Below are 21,749 nucleotides of genomic sequence, written 5' to 3' on the forward strand. Positions count from 1 at the left end.
GCCTCCTATTAGAGGTCAGATGAGCAGTCCCTGGAACTGGAATGAATTTGTGCTCGGTTTCCCACTCATGTGTTTACGTCCCTGACTGGGAAGAAAGAGCTGATGTGACAAGACTCTATTTGGAAGAGAAGGCAACATGGCTCCATGTCTGTATTAATTAACCACGGCCTCCTCTTGGCATTTCTTTCCTGGCCCCCTCACACTGGTCAGTGAGTCATAAAATGAGGACAAGACTGCAGGGAGGTGAATACCGCAGCCGCACAGCCATGAACCAGAAATGACAGGGCACAGGTGGTTAGCAACTTTCTTTCCCCAGGGGTCTCCCCTCCCACACACCACCAATGCATCTCTAACTAAGGGGAGCACAAGCATTATCCCATAACAGAGCAAGAATCTGGAATGTGCGTCTGAGCCAGCACAACCAGCCACTTGAAACTAAAGCCTTCACCCCTCCGTCACTATAATGTATATGAAGCCTCAGAACACTTTACCTTTGCTGAACTTTTTTTTTTAATACTTGTTTATTTTTGAGAGAGACAGAAAGCAAGAGAGAGACACACACAGACAGATGGTAAGCGGGGGAGGGGCAGAGAGCGAGGGAGACACAGAGTCCGAAGCAGGGTCCAGGCTCCAAGCTGTCAGCGACGAGCCTGACGTGGGGCCCGAACTCACAAACTGCGAGATCATGACCTGAGCTGAAGTCGGACGGTCAACCGACTGACTGAGCCACCCAGGCGCCTCACCTTTGCTGAACTTTCAAACTGAAACACTTCATTACACTATGACAGCACAGCCGGCACGAACAACCTAGTTCTTCCCCACTTACTTTGTGAGGCCCATTTAAAAAAAAAAAAAAAAAAAAAAACATTATTAATGGTCAAGAGATTCCAACAGACTTTGCCTGCCAAGATTTACTTGGCAGAGGAAAGATACTCCGTCTCCTGAAACATAGGTTTAAAAGTCAGTTCCAATCTTCATTTTGCTGAACATTTCACCAACTCCCTGGAGGGAAAAATCATAACTCTGCGCAAAACCAGCATTTTAAAAATGAAATCTCAGCGCCCGGTTTTCTCACGCACTTACCCTCAGTGTTGGAAGTGATGACGTCTTCCACCCCTAACACTTGCCTCCCTTGACCCAGTGGTATACTGTGAGCTGGCAAGGGATAGTTTAGAAGAACGACCTTTCCTTCAGGGAGGGCTGGAGGAACATCCTCTTCTGATGGTGGTGCCCCTCCAAATGTGTAGGGGTTGATGCTTTTGTTTTCAGGATACGGAGGCAGGGTCCCCTGGGAAGGATCCAGTGACTCCCCTTCTATTTCTGATGGAGCTGGGCCTCTGGTCCCTGGCTGTTCAGAAGACTCAACGCGAACGTTTAAATCTGGGGTGTCCATCCCCCACGGATGTCTCCCCTCTTTGGGTTGAGGGTTCAAGGTGGCAGATTCCGTTTCAGGGTAGAATGGCCAGTTACTAGAGGTCAGATGCGGCAAAGGGGAGGCCAGATCAGAATTCGGTGGAGACATTCCACCCCCCATGGGTCTTGACTCAGCTTTCGATTGGAAGGAAACATCAACACTGCTGTGGCCATTCAGTGCTTCCTCTGGTTCACTCGGAGCATATTCGACTCCCCCCTCATTCTCATTCTCATCATAATAATCCAAATTGTCCTCAGTGTAGTCACTTTCCAGGACCTCAGGGAGGCCAAAGGAACGCTCGGGGGGAGCTGCAGAGTGGCCTTTGGAAAGGTCCCCTCCAAGTGCTGCTGGCCTGATATTGTCCAGTCGGGGGGTGCTGCCGATATGAAAAGCCCACACTCCAGGAGCCCCCAGGTTGCTTTGTCTAAATAAAAAGGAAACAGTGCATGACCAAAGTGTCCATTCGCCCACCATCCAACAAAGGTGAGCAATTTATTTTAAAACTGAAACACTGTTAAGATCAGATTCAGAGTTTTCATCAGTGTATAAAACCAAATAAAACCAGGCTTAAGTGCTAACTAAAATGATTATACTGGAATTTTGATGTAAACTACCTCTTACTCAACATTAGCTTTCAGAATGCTGGACCATCAGATTAGAAATCTGCTTTAACGGGCACCCGGGTGGCTCAATTTGGCCTCTGACTCTTGCTGTCAGCTCAGGGCATGATCTCTTGGTTTGTGAGTTTGAGCCCCGCATCAGGCTCTGCGCTGACAGTACAGAACCTGCTTGAGATTCTCTCTCTCCTTCTCTCCCTGCCCCTCCTCCGCTCTCCCTCAAAAATAAATAAACGTTTTAAAAAAGAAAAAAAATCTCTAAAATTCACATGTTTTATCTAAAATCTGGCTATTTGAAAACAAATAGAGAATGCAGGAATATTTTATACGTCCTCTACTTTTAACACACTCGGAAAAATGTATGCTTATACAACTTTGTTAAACACTTAAAACAGTGACAACTACGTACTTTTGAGATTTAGTGATATACCAAGTGCTTAATGTTCTTCAGTACAATCTACAAGGTAGGGGCAGTCATTATGCCCAATTTTACAGAGGTGAAAATAGTTTAGAGAGGCTAACCAATCTTCTTAAGGTCATACAACTAATAACTGGTAAAGCTTGGACACGAATTCACCACTAACACCAAAGCCCATGCTCTAAATATCTACCTTATGTCAGAAAACCAATATACTAGAGTCAATCGGCATCTGAATGATCACTGGTCTTCAGACTGTTACAGACATTTCACTGTTTAATCACATGGATTAATCAATATAAACTAACTCACATAGAATTGTGAGTCAATGTAAAAACACTCAAAGAAATATACATGCCCAAGTGTAAAAAATGTTGAGCAAATGCAGAACAAAGTTAAGGGGAATATCAGAAAGTAGTTTTGGGGCACCTGAGTGGCTCTGTCCGTTAAGCGTGCAACTCTTGATTTCAGCTCAGGTCATGATCTCATGGTTAGTGGGATCAAGTCCCATATCAGGCTTAGCACTGACCAGGCAGAGCCTGCTTAGGATTCTCTCTCTCTCCCTCTCTTCCTGTCCCCGCACCCCCGCATGTGCACATGCACTCTCTCTCTCTCTCAAAATAAATAAATAACCTTAAAAAAGAAAAAAAAAGAAAATAGTTTAATCAAAATTCCATGGGTTATAGGCGAGAGGTGTTCAAAAACATCTGGAACCAGAGAGCTCACGTGTTTTCTTTATTAAAAAAGAACATGGACCCCACTCAGTTCTCTCAATGCCCCAAGGATCCATTATTTTAGTCAATGACACATTCTAAAGAGAACTACATAAAAGACTTCTAAAAAAAATAAAAACAAAAACAAACAACAACAACAAAAACTTGAACAAACAAGGGTCTGGCTAGTTTGAATGCACCAGTTTCTGTACTCCTCTGGTGTATGTGCAAAATACCAAGCTCAAAGTCCCCCCTCTAATCAAAAAAAATTATGGGGGTCAGTGAGTCATAAGGCTTAATTTAGAGAATAACAAATTTATCGAATCATTATAAGAATCATTGCTCATTTGGGTAGGAACTCATCATGTTCACATGGATTTCCATAGCAATAATAACTTCAGTACAATTCTAAGAATGTCTCCTTCCCTCCTTGTCTGCCCATCCCTTGCCCTTTTCTTCCTCTCCTCCTGTCCACCTTCCCCTCTCCCACTCTCTATCGTGTGTGTGTGTGTGTGTGTGTGTGTGTGTGTGTGTGTGTGTGTGTTGTGGTTATTGTTTCTGCTGCTGCTCTTATAGTTACTTTAGGGAAAGAGGAGCAGAGAAAACAAAACTGTGATCTCTTGTGCAGTATGCTATATATGCTTGGTACATTCTAAGATTCCATGTTGGTGTTTTTCCGGCAAGCAAATAAGGAACACTTAAGTAAGAAGAGAGAATCCTGAGGATCTGAGGATAGTTAGTTTATTATCGCATCAGACGTGTTGCAGCTATGAAATTTCTTCTTGAAGTTAGAAAAACTATAAAAGTTTCAAAGACTAGGAAAATACAAATTATGGCAGAAAACAGCTAAATAAAACAACTCTCTAATGAATATAAATCACTACCCTGGTTTTTGTTGTTGTGCGTGATGGGAAAGTAACCAGTTTGAGTTTATCCTAAAATCCGAGGTCACTTGGAAAGCTCAGAGATAGAGAAAATTTAATTTATTTTCTACAAAGGAAAACAAGGCCACAAAGTGGGATGACAGTGCCTTCCTCCCTGGGCTGTTAGGAGGATTAAGTAAGAACACCACATAAAATGCCTAGCATGAGGCCCTGCACACGATTAGTACTTAGTAATTACTGCCTTTCAGGAGACAGAAAAGTATAATTTCAAAAAACACAAATGTGTGCATTCGCATTTAAATTTGCAGAAGAGGAGTTATGCCAAATACACTATGGATTAGATAATCCATTACCTTTAAGTTCACAATTATAAGACAAGTTTGAGGAAGACAAAGATTCCACTGACTAGAAAGATAATTTTATTATTTAGAGATGCATACTGAAGTATTTAGTATTTAGCATTAGCATGATGTTTGTGATTTACCTTAAAATACTTAAGTGTTTTAAAAATGATGAATAATATGGCAAAATGTCAACAGCTTCTAAATCTAACTGATGAGCTTCTGGGTATTCATTCAGCTATTTTCTCCACTTTTCTGTGTATTTTTGAAAATTTAAATTCGGAAAAGTAAAATAGAAGGTTAAACTGAGGACCATTTCCACAATGGGTAGGTAGGGAAAGCCTTTCTAAGAATAACAAAGGAAAAGAGTACTATCTTTGATGACACTAAACCTACAGCTTCTTGATGTGGAGTAACTTTAAAGATGAACTGGGCAAAAATATTCACAGCAGATGAGAGAATTAATACTCTTGCTGTAATTTTTATTTATAAGAGCTCTCCGTGCACACCCCAGTAGAAAATAGCAAAGGGCATGGGCAGAGAAGTCACAAAGATGGATAAATGGCTATTACACCTATGAAAAGGTGTAATCAAAGAAACGAGAGTAAGGATCTAATCAAAGAAATTAGAGTGAGGATAGCAATTGATACCTACCAGATTCACAAATATTAACAAGAAGCTGTTGATCACAGTTCTATACTATTGGTGAGCATAGAAACTGCACATTTCTGAACGGCAGTTTGTTGATGTAAATCAAAGCGTTAAAACTGTATCTATCCTTTCTCAGCAATTCCACTCTTAAGAAGTTATCTTTACCAGAAATAAGAATCTGAGCAAAGTGTGTTATGCTGTGTACTGCAATGATATTTCTAAAAGGAAAGATAAAAAACAAATTCACCAGTAAGTTTTTATCTTAATAGTGTGGTATAAAAATGATGCAATGTTCAATAGCCTTAAAACGATGAAACGAACAGATTATCTTAGTGAATGATACCTATAAGACATTGATAAATGGGAAAATGCTACATGTATAGCAAAAGAACCATTTTGGTTTTAGAAAGTTTTTGCATAATTCTTAAGTTAGAATGACTGCTAATACTGGTTATTGCTTGAAGCAGTGATAATGGGTAATTTGTGCTTTTATTTCACATTATTCCGTGTGTTTGTACTTTATATTTTATATTAAGTATGAGCTATACTTCAGAAAAATCTGTCAGTCCCCTATCTTCTGTTCTCAGCAAGGAACTCAGAAGAAGCATCAAAGACACAAATGAGGCACGGAGGGAGGTAAATGGGAGTGCTGCGTGTGTGTGTGTGTATGCACGTGCAAGTCTTTGTGTGCACATGTGTGTGCATGTGTGTGTGCACATGTGTAAGCATGTGTGTTAGTTCCAAAGGGTTTTTATCACCGTGGTGGGGAGCACAACTGCTTTTTCCTACAGACTTTTTGGCCCCCACCGCCTCCTGTACCAGGAGTAGAGTCAACACTCATTCCAGTGCTCTGAAATTCTACCCATTTATTTGTCTGTCTACCAGAGTATAGGTTGCTAGACAGTGTGCAGGGCCGCTGTCTCAAACATCTTTGCATTTCAAGTGCTTTGCCCAGTGTGAACTCTTAATAACGTCTGAGGAGTAGAGAATCTGTGGCCTCCAGAGACGAAATGGAAGGTGAAACCAGAGGAGAGAAAGCAAGCAGCTAAATTTTCTCACGTCTGAACTAAAAGGCAGCCTGGATGGAGACCTAAAGATGCCCAAGGTTGGTCAGAAGACTGGGAAAGCAGAGCGGGATTCAGCACAAAACGAGGAGTTGGGGACTCCAGACTTGTGCTTGAGTTTTGGCCTTGCCACTTAATTACTTTGAGGTCATAATTTAACTTCCCTAAGCTCATTTATCAAATTGAGAAGATAGTAGAACTTACCTCCCAGGATTCCTGTGAGTTTTAACTAAGACAACTTCTGGAAAGTGTTTTACATGATGTTTGGCAACTACTAAGCCCTCCAAACATGTCAGCACTAAGTAACCAGATCTGGTTGTAGGGCCTGCTCTCTGATAGCTGAGCAGAGCGGATGGCATGTAAAAGTGTGAGGTACTGCAGTGCCCAGGAATAACATAATGGAAGGGAGACACAGTTAAGGAAGGCTAAGTAAACAGTGTAGTCCGCCTGGATTCTAGCCCAGTATTAGGGAAAGGAATAAAAGCAAAGATAGTTTTTACAAGCCCTGAAATTAGTAAGTTATGAAATGGTGCCGACCCAGATAGGGTGTTGATGCGGACGGACACATAGCACAAGGGCATATTATTGCACTGGCAGAGGAAGCCTCTGATGGCACTGAGGAATGTGCTCAGTTCTGGCGACCTCATGGAAAACCAACCAGTATGGTTTCAGTTAATGAAGCCATACAGAAACCCTGAGACCTCGAAAATGCTACCAATGTGTTTGGTTTTCCCTTTTCCCCAAATTACACTATACTTGATTTAACTTTTAACGTGTATCTGCCTAAAAGACTAAATTACAACATCTCCTCCGGTGAAATGATTAACTTGGAAAAATCTCAGTCTGGGCAGTTATATTACTGGACATTTTTATGTGGCTCCAAGAGCAATGTTTTCCATAGCAAGCCTCAGTGGCTGTGCAAACACATAAACACTGTTCTGTTTCCGGTATCTATACCCAATAGGGCAGGAAAAATAAAGGGCCTTTTATATTTTGGTGACTTTGTTCCCCCTAGGGTCTAATCTAGTTCCTGGTTTTGACCTGATGCCTCCAGTAGAAGCCCCCAAGATATTATTTAATGGTCTTATGGCCGCTTGAGTTTGGGTAGCTCCAAAGGGTCCTCAACATCAGACAGGGAAGGGCTTATGCCCTGAGTTACTTACTGGTAGAGATTCTTCACAGACTGTTCAGTGCTTGTCAAGCTGAAGTAGGGACCCTCTCTCTTCGGGTCATCGACCTCCCCTCGGCAGAAGCCCACCCGGGCAGGAAGCTCGAGCTGGACGTTATAAGACTCTTTGGGGCGGGTTCCAAAGAACTGAAGGCCATTGGCAGGGTAAAGAAAGAGGGCGTAGGTATCAGACTCATCAGACGCCAAAACTGCCTGGAAAGTGTTCCGCTATGAAAAACAAAAAATAGGAAATATTTTTAATAAAAGAAACAGAAAAGAAAAACAAAACAGAATGCAGACAAAGCATCATAAAATACAAAGGGTTTGCCCCCTTCTTAGGATTCCTCCAAATTGCGTTTGTACCTTATATTCTTCTCAATTTCCTCTCCAAGTTACAATTTTGTAAGCTATACTATTATAATTCTTTTTTTTATCATTTAGATTAACACTTGAAATGTGCATAGGTAAGAAACACAGGTTACAAAAATAACGTTTTTTTTTCTAAATTTTTTTTTTTAATGTTTATTTATTTTTGAGACAGAGAGAGACAGAGCACGAACGGGGGAGGGTCAGAGAGAGAGGGAGACACAGAATCTGAAACAGGCTCCAGGCTCTGAGCAGTCAGCACAGAGCCCGACGCGGGGCTCGAACTCACATACCGCGATATCGTGACCTGAGCCGAAGTCGGACGCTTAACCGACTGAGCCACCCAGGCACCCCACAAAAATAACGTTTTTAAGGTTTCATATTGTTCTCATCCAAACCTCTTTAAGAGCTAAGAGCAAGGACCAAAATTAACCTGTATATTCCCACAGCCACTGGCTTAGTTCACTGTCCCAGGAACTCATGTGGATCATTCATTCATTCATTCATTCATTCATCTGTTACTGAATACCCGTGATGGGCAGGCATGGTGTTAGCCAGTGGATGATCTAAAGGCCTCCTTACTGTTCTCACACCCTTGCTCTCTTTCCTCTTTCTGCCGCCTTTTCACACCAGCACGCGAGTTAGCCTACCCTCACTTCACAGATCAGGAAACAAGACTTGAGGGCTAAGAGATCTGCCTAAGGGCTGGTAGCTAGTACGTGATGGCAGGCCAGCCGGCTCCAGAGTCTATGCCCTGTGCCACTAGGCCACCCTAACTACTCCTTAGCGTGCCATTCAGGGCGGTTTGTAAGTGCCCTAAACTCTTTCCCCAGGTTTAGATCCACTGCATCTTCATCAGACTACGTAACATTCCCCATCTGTGTCATGTATTTTACTGCTTCTGTATTTTTGCTCATGTTTCCCTGTGCCTGGAAACCTTCCTAACATTCCAACGCTATCCTTCTGAGGCATTTTGTGATTCCCTGTAGATTTATTTCTGTTCTCTGACCATCCACAACACCTTTGTGGGTATTTCTCGTTAGCATTCACCTCATCTTGCTTAGTTAGCTGTTTATGTGTTTGTAAACTCCATTATTAATCCACTCGCACATTAATTCAGCCAAGTGCCTACTATGTGCCTACAAAGCACTAGACATTATGCTTGGTGCTGAAGAAACAAAGGAAGGGAGACTTTCTGCCCAGGACATTCTCACTATTTCGGAGAAGGAACGGCCATGACTGGAATTCAGGAGAGTTGGCGGAGAAGATAGTAGAGGCCAGAGGAGGGTGTGTGAGACCTTAGGGTTGGGCTGGGGAGGCGTCACAGAGGCAGCCTGTGAATGCTAATAAACACAGGAGGAGCCAAAGCAGACCAGAGTGAGAGACTGAATTCGTCACAAACCCAACACCCACGTCCTTATAGAATCACTCCTTAAAGGTCATTTCACTGTTGTATTTTCAGCCAGACACTTTTTGCCTTTACCTACATAAGGCTATCTCCACACAACCCCAAATGGTCTGTTAATGGTACTTCCTTATCTTAAAAAGACATTATATTTAGGACTCAAAGAAGGCTTCTCTCACTAAATCCCCCTCCTTTTACAATTTGGTAGGGGACTGGGAAGTATTTATAAATAACACTACTTCCTAAATAATGTGACCCTTATTTACTGGTAAGGAGTATTATTTCTCCATTTTGCTAGACAGATAAAAGCAGGCAGAGAGAAGAACATCACATCTTACTAAATAAAAGAGGAAACAAGAGGAAAGTGTCCTGAATTTCGTTCTGTCCATGGCCCTTCCCCATATGGTGCTCAGACTCTTCTAGTGTTTACTCTGCCTTTCACAAGCTTAATTTCAAAGCACAGTTTTGAGGTTTTGCTTAAAGGACAAAGCAATTCAGGTGTTAAAACGCTTTTAAAGAAAAAAAGAAGGCACACAACCTTTTTGTTTTCTAACGGAAAAACTTACCTTGCTTTGCTTCCTTTTTTAAAAAGATTTTATTTTCTTTTTAAGTTTATTTATTTATTTTGAGAGAGAGAGAGAGTGTGAGTGGGGTAGGGGCAGAGAGAGAGAATCCCAAGCAGGCTCCACACTGTCAGCGCAGAGCCTGATGCAGGGTTTGAACTCGTGAACTGCTAGATCATGACCTGAACCGAAATCAGCGCTGGACGCTTAACCTACTGAGCCACCCAGGCACGCCTTCATTTATTTATTAATTTATTTGTTTGTTTGTTTATTTATTTTTAATGTTTATTTATTTTTGAGAGAGACAGAGACAGAATGCGAGTGGGTTGGGGCAGAGAGAGAGGGAGGCACAGAATCTGAAGCAGGCTCCAGGTCCAGAGCTGTCAGCACAAAGCCTGATGCGGGGCTCGAACTCACAGACCGCGAGATCATGACCTCAGCTGAGGTCAGACACTCAACTGACTGAGCCACCCAGGTGCCCCCCAGGCACCCCTTTAAAGATTTTATTTTGGGGGCGCCTGGGTGGCGCAGTCGGTTAAGCGTCCGACTTCAGCCAGGTCACGATCTCGCGGTCCGTGAGTTCGAGCCCCGCATCAGGCTCTGGGCTGATGGCTCGGAGCCTGGAGCCTGTTTCCGATTCTGTGTCTCCCTCTCTCTCTGCCCCTCCCCCGTTCATGCTCTGTCTCTCTCTGTCCCAAAAATAAATTAAAAAAAAAAAAAAAAACGAAAAAAAAAATTAAAAAAAAAAAAGATTTTATTTTTAAGTAATCTCTACGCCCAAATGGGGCCCTGAGATCGAGAGTCACATTCTCTACCAACCGAGCCAGCGAGGCACCCCTGCTTGCTTTCTTGCTTTCTTTAAGCACACACACTTAAAGATGGCAGAGGTGGAGCGGGGGTGGGGGGGGTGGGGGGGGAGGCACTAGGGTACTTGTTATTTTTGTAGTTGTGGATTGTTTCATTAGCAAACTCGACTGTTCCGAAAACAAAAGGCAGAGGACGCTTTCTAGAACGTCTCAAAGCTAGGAAACCATAACTTCTGCTGAATGTCAACAAAGCCTACTCTGCATCATATCTCTACATAATACATACTACATCATCAATTAATGTTGATTCCGTAACTTCAGAGTACCCCATTTGTCAGAATCAACAAAGTTCAGCTAGGGAAAGAAAAGTACTCGAGGAAGGAGAAAGGACCTGTTGTAATTATCTAAGCTTTCAAAGCTCCTGGCATTGATCACCTATGGCAAATGTGAGGAAGGAAGCATCCTGGTTCTGAGTTTAGAGAAATTTTGTAAGATAAGGAGGAGGGGGGTCCTAGAGACTGCAAGGGAACTGAAGGGAATGGGGGAAGAAGGGAGGGAGAAAGTAAACAGAGCTGTGAAGGGGAGTGTCTGGCTTTTACTGCAGGGCCTGGGAATTTAGCACTTTATTTTATTCATTCTTTCAGTCAATCAGTCAATAAATTCATTCCAATGAAAATTTATTCAGTGCTTTTTATATGCCATCCCTGAGCCAAGTGCTTACTAGACAGGTGATAAGCCTTTATTTAATCCACTTGTCTCCACTGAAACAGGCCAATAGGAGAGTTTTAGATAGAATTTATGATCCCAAAGTACAGGCCAAAAGAGGTTGGCTGTTCAAAAACCACCCACACACCAAATGATCTCTTTTGAAGTTCTCTGTCTCGGCCCCACAAAATTCTACATCTAATTGCTAAAGAGCACATTTCATGAAGTCCTGAAGGGGTCCTCCTCCCAAAGTACCCCTCAACTGGCTTCCAGACCGGAAGGGTCTTCACATTTCTGGAGACCAGCGCCTTTGCAAGAACCCCACATGCTCTGTCTCTGAAGACAAACCCTCAGATGGGCCGCCAAACCCCACAAAAGGGTCACTGGTTCCCAACTTCCTTAGGATCCCAGGGAGGAGAGAGTGACCTCTGTGGGAAGAGGGGCAGCACAGGAAGGATCAGGGCCAGTGGCTGCCTTGTTTCAAGGTTTCTCCCATCTTGTTATCAGAAAGAGAGACAAGCCAGAGTCATCAGTAGAAACCAGGCAGGGTCTGACTCTCCCCTACAGGTATGGGACATCACCAATCAGTGTTGACGCTCAGCAGAGCCATGCTGGCAGATATAAAACATGCCCTTCTACAAACTTCTGAGTTTACAATTCATGCAATTGATTTCGGTCATCTGGCAAAAAATCAGAACAGCGCCAGCCAGCCTTGTCCCAAACAAGTTTGCCTATAGTGAATTACAAAAATTACAATGAAAGGGGCACCTGGGTGGCTCAGTCAGGGTTAAGCGTCTGACTCTTGGTTTGTGCTCAGGTCATGATCTTGTGGTTCATGGGTTTGAGCCCTGCATCCAGCTCTGTGCTAACAGTGCGGAGCCTGCTTAGGATTCTCTCTCTGTTTTTCTCTCTTTCTGACTCTCCCCTGCTCCCTCTTCTCTCTGTCTCTCTCTCAAAAATAAATAAATAAAAACTCGGGGTGTCTGGGTGGATCAGTTGGTTAAGTGTCCAACTTCGGCTCAGGTCATGATCTCATGGTTTGTGAGTTCAAGTCCTGCATCCGACTCTGTGCTGACAGCTCAGAGCCTGGAGCCTGTTTCGGATTCTGTGTCTCCCTCTCTCTCTGCCCCTCCCCTGTTCATGCTCTGTCTCTCTCTCAAAAATAAATAAACATTTAAAATAAATAAATACATACATACATACAAACGTACATACTTACCAAAAAACTTAAAAAAAAAAATGAAAATTAAGAAGTAGGATAACTCCCTACAAGTGTCACAAAGTTCTTTCCTGTCTGTCTTCCTTAGGGTCACATGTTCTCTACAGCGGTGGCATCACTGACTTCTGGCCTCCAGTGTTTGGTGCAAGCACTAATCTCCACTCTTTAACAGATTTCTCCATCTCCCAGTACCCATACATTGCCATCACACACAAGACTTCCCTTCATTCATTTTTATGCCCTAAATCCTACAGAGATAAATTCTCTAGTCTCTAACGTGACATCATTCCTGACTCTTAGCCTTTAGCAAAACTTCAGCATTTCATTAACCAATTTCCATATATGTCTCTGTTGAGTACATCTTCACAACTATATCTTAGAGTCAGGTTAAACTCTTTCAGATAGAACCTCAGACTTCTCCTCTTCTGGACTTCAGCTCCAGAAGTCAGTGACCTACAACAAAGTCCTGCTTTTACTTCCCATTTTCTCTCTGGACCCACCCCTTCCATCAACGACAATCATCCTGTGACACAAGTCAACACACCTTGTCCCCACAGTGAGGCCTCCGAAGTGCAACCTTCCGCCCATCTTGTGCAATCCCTTCATCCATTTCTCTGGCCTCAGGAAAAGCCTCACTTGGAACAACTTCTCCTGCTGCCTTATTCTCAAGGTCCATTCTTTCCGTCTTTCCAGGCCAACTTAAATTCCAACAGAACATCCCCCCATGTCACACAGATCTGTGTGACCCAGTTCTCCATAACTCCCATCACTCAAACAACGACAAAACAATACCTCCCTCCCCCCAAAACCATAGCTAAAGTAAACACTAGTCCTCTTTACCTCCATCAACAAGTTCTTTGAAGGCCAATACCATGACTGCTTTGCCCTGTGAGGTACCTAAGACAGTTCAAGGAATCTCAGATTACCTGAACTGATAAACACTACTCATTTTTTTTTTTTTTTTTTTTTTTTTTAGTTGCAATCACCCTTGGCCATTCCTGAAACATCAGGTACCATGTCCTGTCATACCCACCATGAATACCCATGGAAAGAAAGAGCAACAACTGAAATTGTTTTACATGGTAAAGATGCCATTCCTTTGATATCTTCAAGTTTCCGGCAACTCTGTGACATCAGGTTAGCATGTCAGGGTTCAAGAAAGCCACACAGAACTCACACAGTGCTTCAGGCAAGGCAGATTACTGCTTGCCAAAATCTATCTCCAAAGAACTATTAAAATAAGTTAATTATTGATTATAAGTTAATTATTATATAATTATTATATAATTATATAATTATATAATTATATAATAATTATATAAGTTAATTATTGATTATAAGTTAATTATAAGTTAATTATTGATTAAAATAATCAAATCACAGGGCTCTTTAAAGTATTCAGAAGAACCTTCAATGCGGGTAACTGAAAAAAACATCCTCTCTCCAAACAGAAGAACCCTTATCTCCTTTCGAAATGAAACAAATCCCAAAGCCAAATGAGCATATGGCGATGTCTGAGGAATGATTTTAACTAGAAAAGTAAAAGAGAGATGGAATCTACAAATCCTCTTGTACTTCCCACCCAAAAGAGACCAGACAAAAGTTGCAATTCAGAAAACCTAGTATTTAAAGAATCCTTATGCAAAGGGCTTCCATCACAGTGTCCTTACAAGATAGAAAAATTAAAAAAAACTAGAATCTGGTCCTATCAAGCCCACACAAAGGAACACTGATTGGCTGAGCAACCATACCCACTAGGTCTAAAGGGATATAAGAACTACTTAAAAATGTCACCCTACCTAAAAATGCCACATTAGTTAGGGGCGCCTGGGTGGCTCAGTCAGTTAAGCGACCAATTCTTGATTTCGGATCAGGTCATGATCTCACGGTCATGGTGTCGGGCTCTGCACTGATCATGGAGCCTCCTTGGTATTTTCTGTTTCTCCCTCTCTCTCTGCTTCTCTCTCTCTCTTTGTTAAAATAAATAAATACAATTTAAAAAATATGTTTAAAAAATGCCACGTTAGCTAATTCTCACAACAATCCTGTAAGGTAGGCATTGCTCCCACATTTTACAGGTGAGAAAACTAAGAATGAGGCTGAATCATTACTTCCAAAGTCACTGGATAACCTTTCATAATCCACATCTTCTTTCAAGATGTTTTTATATTGTCATTGGCTTGACAACCACCTGAAAGGTGGGTGAGAGAGCAGTATTCCTATGCTACAGATGAAACTGAAAAAATAATGAACAAATTCACCTTGTCTGTATTGTAATTTTTGGTTTCAAATGAGCTCTGATAAAAATGGAATTGTAAAACTCTACTGTGATTTCACCGCCCCAGCACTTCTGTGTAACTGTTCATCTCCCTGATTCAGCCTCACTCAATTCAACATCATCTGTCTTTATTCTACTGAAAAGTAAGACAGATGCAGCTGAATTCTCTTTAGCGCATTGGAATACTAATTTAGAAGTAATAAGGCATCAATAGCATCCTTGGCAGCCAATTTCATTTCAAGTTCATTCTTCCTTTGAATGAAATATGATTCTAAGCATTCTTTTGGTACTAAGATCACACCAAGCTTTATTTATTGGAAGTCTGTGGAAAAAGCACAATTATTATTGTGTCCACCAACATCACTCGAGCCAAGGAAATGGGTCTTGCATGAAAAATTTGTGTTAAAAGCAGTAAAACAAAACAAAACAAACAAAACAAAACAAAACAAAACAAAACAACTGGGGCACCTGGCTGGCTCAGTCAGTAGAGCATTCGACTCTTGATCTCAGGGTTGTGAGTTCAAACCCTCACTGGGTGTAGAGATTACTTTAAAATAAAGGCAATTAAAAAAACTAAGAATCAAGAAATGTGTCCTCTAAGCCTGCCTTTGCCTAACGAGGAGAATTCTGGACCACTGTATTATCTTCTATTTGCCATTATCTGTGAAATGCAAACATAATTCTTATCTTGTAGGACTGTTGTGGGAAGACAGTATGATAAAATAATTGTTTTAAGAATTAAGTAGATAGCTTGAATAAACAACATATATAGTAATTGTTTTAGTAATCTTTCCTTTGAGCCCTTACCCTCTCAATACAGACAAAAAGAACTTTAGGAAAAAAAAAAAAAAATCAATCCCCTGCTTAAAATCCTTCAAAACCCTTCCCACTGCCAAAGAACCAAGTTCAAACTCCCAGCAGAACATGATCTGTCCCCCCCCCATGGCCTTTTCGTCCTCATGCCCAACAACCGTTCTTCTTCAGTAATAATGCACCACATGCAATGCCCAAAACACATTACACTTTACAGCACATGGGTGATATGTCACATGCTATTTCTTCTGAGACTGTTCCACTAAGCTCAACTCAGATTCAAAACTACTTCCTCATTAAAACCTTCCCAGATTGAGGGGCACCTGGATGGCTCAGTCGGTTAAGCGTCCGACTTCGGCTCAGGTCATGATCTCGTGGATCACGAGTTCCAGCCCTGTGGGCTCTATGCTGACCGCTCAGAGCCTGGAGGCTGCTTCAGATTCTGTGTCTCCCTCTCTCTCTGCCCCTTTCCAGCTCATATTCTCTCTCTCTCAAAAATAAATTAAAAACATTTTTAAAAAATTAAAAAAAAAACAAAACAACAAAAACCTTCCCAGATTGAGTCCCCTAATCAGGAAGGGTCAGCGTTAGTCTTCTTAAGTGAAGATGCTATTACACTTATCATATTATATTACACATAATCAATGTCCTCACTAAAACTATGAGGTCTTTGGGAGTAAAGAGTATTTCCTTTCATTGTGTCTATACCAGTTCTGAAATATAGTTAGTGTACAAAAAACAATTTGTTGGATGAATAAATCTTAACTACATTTAAATATAAATTACTTATACACACACATACATATCTGCCACATATAAGACATATGTTTACAAAAAGAGACTGGAAGAAAACACAAAGTATTAGCAGTGGTAACCTCTGGTCACTGAAATTGTAAATAATATTTGTTTTCTTATTTTCTACGTTTTTTATTATAGGTGTGGTATATTTAATTGCAGGTAAGTGTTTTGAACTGATATACAAAAACGAATGGATGAGTGAATGAATGAGTGCAACATAATGATGGGGAGCCTTACCTTATTCATCTTTCTCCAACCCCCCACCTAGCCCAATGCCCTGCACTAAGAAAGTGCTCAATATATTTGTTTGAATTGAATGTATTCTGTTGAATTGAATAATTGAAATGTCAAACCCACATCTGTAAAAAAAAAAAAAAAAAAAAAAAAATTACTCAATGAACAAAACTAAATGTTGCCTGACAAAAATTAAATGTCAAAAAAAACCCACCACAAATCCAAACACTTTTTTCTAGATCTTTTCAGAATAGCCTTCTGGGCATATTTCTCTTACAGAACACAAAACAAGAATGGCCACCATCTTGAACTACTCAGGGAGTGTGGACAAGCTACTTGATCTTGATCTTTCAGGGAGGATATGTGCCATCATTCTACAGCTAAGAAACATAATGAGTTAAAATAGAAATAAATTATAAGAGTTTCAGCCCTTCGAGTACGCCATTTTAGATTCAGGTCTAATTTCACAGGAGCCCTTACCTATTCTAAGAATGAGGCAGTTCACCACTTGCCAAGCTACCCTGATCCCACCTGAGGTCCATTTGGAGTATTTAGATCTTGCTGCCAAGCCTAAAGACTGAGCGCTTGGGTTGTTTTAGTTGCTCAGGTAGACACTATAAAACAAATGGAGGGCAGTCCCCTGTAAACTAGGGGGCACGTAAACTAATATCTGCAGGGCAGTTTGGCAAAAACCATCAAGAACCTTATGGAAAGTGTATTCCCAGGGCGCCTGGGTAGCTCAGTAGGTTGAGCACTGGACTCTTAATTTCACTCAGGTCATGATCTCACGGTTCCTGGGATGGAGCCCTGTGAGGGACTCTGTGCTGACAGCACAGAGCCTGCTTAGGATTCTCTCTCTCATGCTCTCTGTCCCTACCTAACTTGTGCGTGCGTGCGTGCACACACGCGCACACACACACACATACACACACACACACACTCTCTCAAAGTAAATAAGCTTTCTTAAAAAATAAAAAAAAAAATAGGGGCGCTTGTGGTTCTGTCGGTTAAAGGCCCAACTCTTGATTTCGGCTCAGGTCAGGATTTTACGATTCATGGTTTCAAGCCCCACCGTTGGGCTCTGTGCTGGCAGCATGGAGATTGCCTGGGATTCTCTCTTTCTCCCTCTCTTTCTGCCCCCCCCCCCTCTCTCTCTGTTTCAAAAATAAATAAACTTTAAAATAAATAAATAAATAAATAAATAAACAAACAAACAAATAAATAAATAAATAGAAAATAGAAAAAGTGTATTCTTTCTTGCCCGTCAATTCCACTTCCTAGACTATCCAGTAAGGATATGTGCAAAAAATTTAGCTAAAAAAAAAAAAAGCGCTTCACCAAATTATTCATAATGATGAAAAACTGGAAATAATCTTAATGACCACTGAACACAGTGGTCAATTCATTGTGTGGAATATTATACAGATATTATAAATGATGTCGGAGAAATGTATTTTGTGACAATGAAATATATTGACAATACACTATGTAGTGGAAAAAATAGTTTACAAAACTGTGTGCAGTGTGAACCCATTATTGTTAATAGACAGTCACAGATAAATACAGATATTAACAGGGGAAAAAAAACTCCGGAAGATATAAATGAAAATGTTTAACAGTGATTATCTTTGAGTGCTAGTAAAATGAGAGGTTGTTCTTTAAATTGCCTGTATTTGCTGATGTTTTTCCTTCAATGAACATATAATTAGAAATAATTATTGTATACTTAGAGGTGATTCTAAAAATAAACAACCAAACAGTGAACCGCCTTGTGTTCGGAGGGCCTTCCGCATCTGCCCTGGGGCCCTCCGATCCCTTTGCTAGAATTCTGTAGCCACCTCTCAGATCCTCAGAGGATGCCTAAAGAAGCCTTCTCCACTTCCGAGTCACTTCAGCCCAAGTGCCACCACAAGATACGGCAGGTTCAGCATGAGAACAGACTCAGAAGAAACTCCAAGCCAGTCCCTGAGTTCCAGCCCAGAGTTCAAACCCATCCCTCCATTGGCCCAGCGGCGCAGCACTCCTGGTCAGTTACCTCTTCCGAGGGCGGCGCCCGGCGGGTGGTCTCCTCGTAGGCGCCCACCTGCTTCCAGGTGACCAAGAAGGCGTGGGTGGGGGTGAAGTGCGCGGCGGTGCGCGGGAAGCCTGAGCGCACGTAGCGGGCAGCCAGGTCCAGCACAGCCCGGGACGTGTCCTCACGGTACAGGACCTGGCCCCTGCCCTGGCTCGTGTCGATGTCTGCCAGGAAGGGAGCAATGGCCGGGAAGTCTGTGGGGAAATCATCGTCCACGTACTGGGTTTCCCTAGGGAAGTCCTGAGTGGAGATGATACCGTTGGTGCCCACCTGTGAGAGGAGGGGGACAAAGGTGACGGTCGCGTACGCGGCAGGAGGCCCACGGGCAGCCACCAAAGGTCCAAATGTGTGCGCTCACCCTGCTCCACATGGAGGGAAGGGAACCGGCCCGGGCTTGAAGCTCTCCCTTCCCCACCGGCTGGGAGCCCGATTCCTGATTTAGGGCGACCAGCGCAACTTTAGCCGCTGTCCCACCAACCCCCTCTACCCCCACGGAGGGGTGCGATAGGTCCAGGAGCCCTAAAGTATCTTCTCACTTTCCGCACCACGCTGGAGGAAACCTCTGGGTCCGAGGAGGGAATACACCAGCTCTGCACCCGCGCACAGCCTTCTCGAGGTCCTTACTGGAAACCCCACTGGCCGCCCCAGCATCCCCACCTCCTTTTCCGCCTGGGACGTTTCTGTGGCTGCGAGTTTGTGGATCTGAATTCTCGCTCTTCCTCTCGAGGTAGAGAAAAGCAAGTCAGACAGCAGCATCGCTGCAAAGCCAGCTCCCACCCCAGGGGCGCTCGGGGACAGCAGGGCGTGCGGACTATTTCCTCCCCCTCGGAAGGCAGGGGTTCGGTGAGAGCCACACCACACGGACCCCTGGGAAGAAGCTGCGAGACATCTGCCGGTTCCCACACCAAGCGGGGGCTGAACTTACGTAGAGGTAGCTGAACTGAGCTTCGTAGAAGCGCAAGGGACTCGCCAGCTTCACCGCGGCTGAGCTTTCGTCGTCGCCCTCCTGCAGGAGCTGGTCCCCCCAAGACTGCCCGTAGGGGAAGAGCTCGTCCGGGTGCAGCGCCGCGGCCCGGGACAGCAGCAGCAATAACAGCAGCGGCAGCAGCGGCGGCGGCGGCAACGCCCGGTCCCCCCGCATGCTGGCTCGGCTCCTGGGCTGCCCCGCCGCAGAGCGCTTCCCGGCCCGGCCCGCCAGCCCGCTAGTTGCGCCGCGCCAGCCTCCAACCTGGATCCCCGCGGGCGCCCGGGCGGGCGGGGACTCCGGGCCCTCGCAGCGCACAGACTGGCTGCGGCCCTCGGCCGGGGACCAATCGCCGGCTCGGGGAAAGTTCGACAGCGGCTGCCACATCTGGTTCTCGTTAAAAGTTTTCTAAGGCAGCGGTCGCGGGAGCAGCGGGGCTGGCGAGGTAGAAGCCTCCGGCCAGGGCTGCCGGGAGTGCTGCTCCGCTCCGCTCCGCCTCCGCAACCCGAGAGCGGCCGGGCTCGCTCCCGCCCTCCTGCAGGGGCTGCTCCGCGGGGCCTACGAGCCCCTCCCCCAAGACCAAATGGCCCTCCAAGTCCGAGGGCAGCGGCGCCGCAGGAGAGGACTTCAGCGCCAAGGGGGAACCCCGCGGTGGCGTGTGCAGCTGCAGGCTGGCGGGCGACGGGGTGGTGGTGGGGTCCCGGGCGCCCCTCGTTCTCGAGGCATAGTCGCAGCCACAGCTCCGTGGCTCCACCCGGAGATGCCCTGCGGAGACGCGTGCCTTTGTATTGAGATGAACGGGGGCGGGGGGCGGGGGGAGGTGTAATTCCTAAATTCCGACCCCCCGTCCAAAGGCCACCGACGGGGAAGACTGGGCTACCCGGCCGAAATACCCACTCGTCAGGGTCAAGAGGCGCCGTTTAAAAAGACAGTGGGAGAGAGAGCGCGCTGTTTACCTTTCCCGGGGAAAACGGCACCTGGGAAGGCCATGAAACACTACTGTGTGTGATCGGCTCCATTTGGGGCATGGAATGAAGCATCCTCTTTGGGCACCTAGCGGAAATGGGCGAGGCGCCAGGGTGGGGGTACGCTGGGTCTCTCACCCCGTGAGCAGGGAGGTGGTAACTTGAGCCGGTCCCTGGGACTGGAAACCGCACAGCCTCGAAACCAGCTGCTAGGTGTGGGGGAACCCCATCCACCACAAATATCCCCTCTGTGACGAATCAGGAGCCAGCGAGATTTTATTACCACTTTTATTATCAGGAGCTTGAAATTTCCCAGATAGTCTGTTTTCTCTCTTTGCCCCCCACCCCCCTCCCCGCACCATGGGGTCGTTGGAAACAAAGGTATTTAAAAAGTAGGAAAAAAAGCAAACTCTTGGAAACGCCTTAAGTAAGGGATGTTCAAAAGACACATTTCTTTTTGTGGGTGTTTATTCCAGTTATACAAATCCTTCTGGGCCCACAGGGCCAAGCCCTGAAAACTCTGAAGAGATCAGACTGTGAGACTCACAGAATCAACACAAAATGGAAAACTGGCCCAAAGCAGTTGGCTTCCTCCCACTGTGAAGAGTTGTATATTTGTTGTGACTAAAATGTACTTGTGCTTGCACATTTACATTCTCATTTCTTTGAGACATGGGTATTTTCATTGGACGGAGGAGGAAATAAAGGCTCAAAGACATGAGGTGATTTGATTTAGCCAAGATCGCCAAAAGTTACTCTTTGATAGAAAATCCTTCACTAGCTTTCTCTAGGTTTTCCAGATCTCTCAATTCAGCATAATAAAAATAACATTTGTTCGGTGGTAATATAAGCTACAGGTTAATAGGTAATAAGCTATAAGCTACTAGCTATAGGCCCTCCCTAAATCCCCCCAAAATCCCCATTTCATGGTATTCATTCTCTTGTATAATCCCATCCCTCCCCCCCTCCAACCTCCCAGAGTATGGGCTGGGTGACTTTTCACCTACAGAATGTGGTAATAGTGACAAGAAGTCACTTCAGTAACCGTCTCGTCTCTCACTGACTGATGAAGCAAGCTGTTAAGCTGGGGAGGCCCACATGGCAAGGAACTGAGGGCAGCCTCTGGCCAATAGCCAGCCAGGCACTGAATTCTGCCAACAATCACCATGTAAGTGAACTTGGAAATGGATCCTTCTCCAGTCATGTCTGACATGACACCTCATCTCTGGCTGACACTTTGCGGCCTTGTGGGAGACCCTGACGCAGAGGACCCTACTCATCAGGGCCCA

At 44.1% G+C, this 21,749-nt stretch overlaps 1 protein-coding gene across 1 annotated transcript in view; it reads right to left on the bottom strand.

Moving 5' to 3' along the window:
* The window catches only part of NID2 (nidogen 2), a 66,922-nt gene extending 46,895 nt beyond the window's left edge, over window positions 1–20,027 (bottom strand). Inside the window, exons 1-4 of the mRNA XM_058739048.1 lie at window positions 19,457–20,027; window positions 18,493–18,801; window positions 7,266–7,498; window positions 1,084–1,838 (exon numbers count right to left, since the gene is read on the bottom strand). Of these exons, the coding sequence (XP_058595031.1) occupies window positions 1,084–1,838; window positions 7,266–7,498; window positions 18,493–18,801; window positions 19,457–19,882 (1,723 nt within the window). The 5' untranslated portion in view covers window positions 19,883–20,027. The remainder of the gene's footprint in view (window positions 1–1,083; window positions 1,839–7,265; window positions 7,499–18,492; window positions 18,802–19,456) is intronic.
* Window positions 20,028–21,749: the final 1,722 nt, after the last annotated feature.

This window comes from Neofelis nebulosa, chromosome 7 (genome assembly GCF_028018385.1).
Source record: "Neofelis nebulosa isolate mNeoNeb1 chromosome 7, mNeoNeb1.pri, whole genome shotgun sequence".
In the NCBI taxonomy this organism is placed as follows: Eukaryota; Metazoa; Chordata; class Mammalia; order Carnivora; family Felidae; genus Neofelis; species Neofelis nebulosa.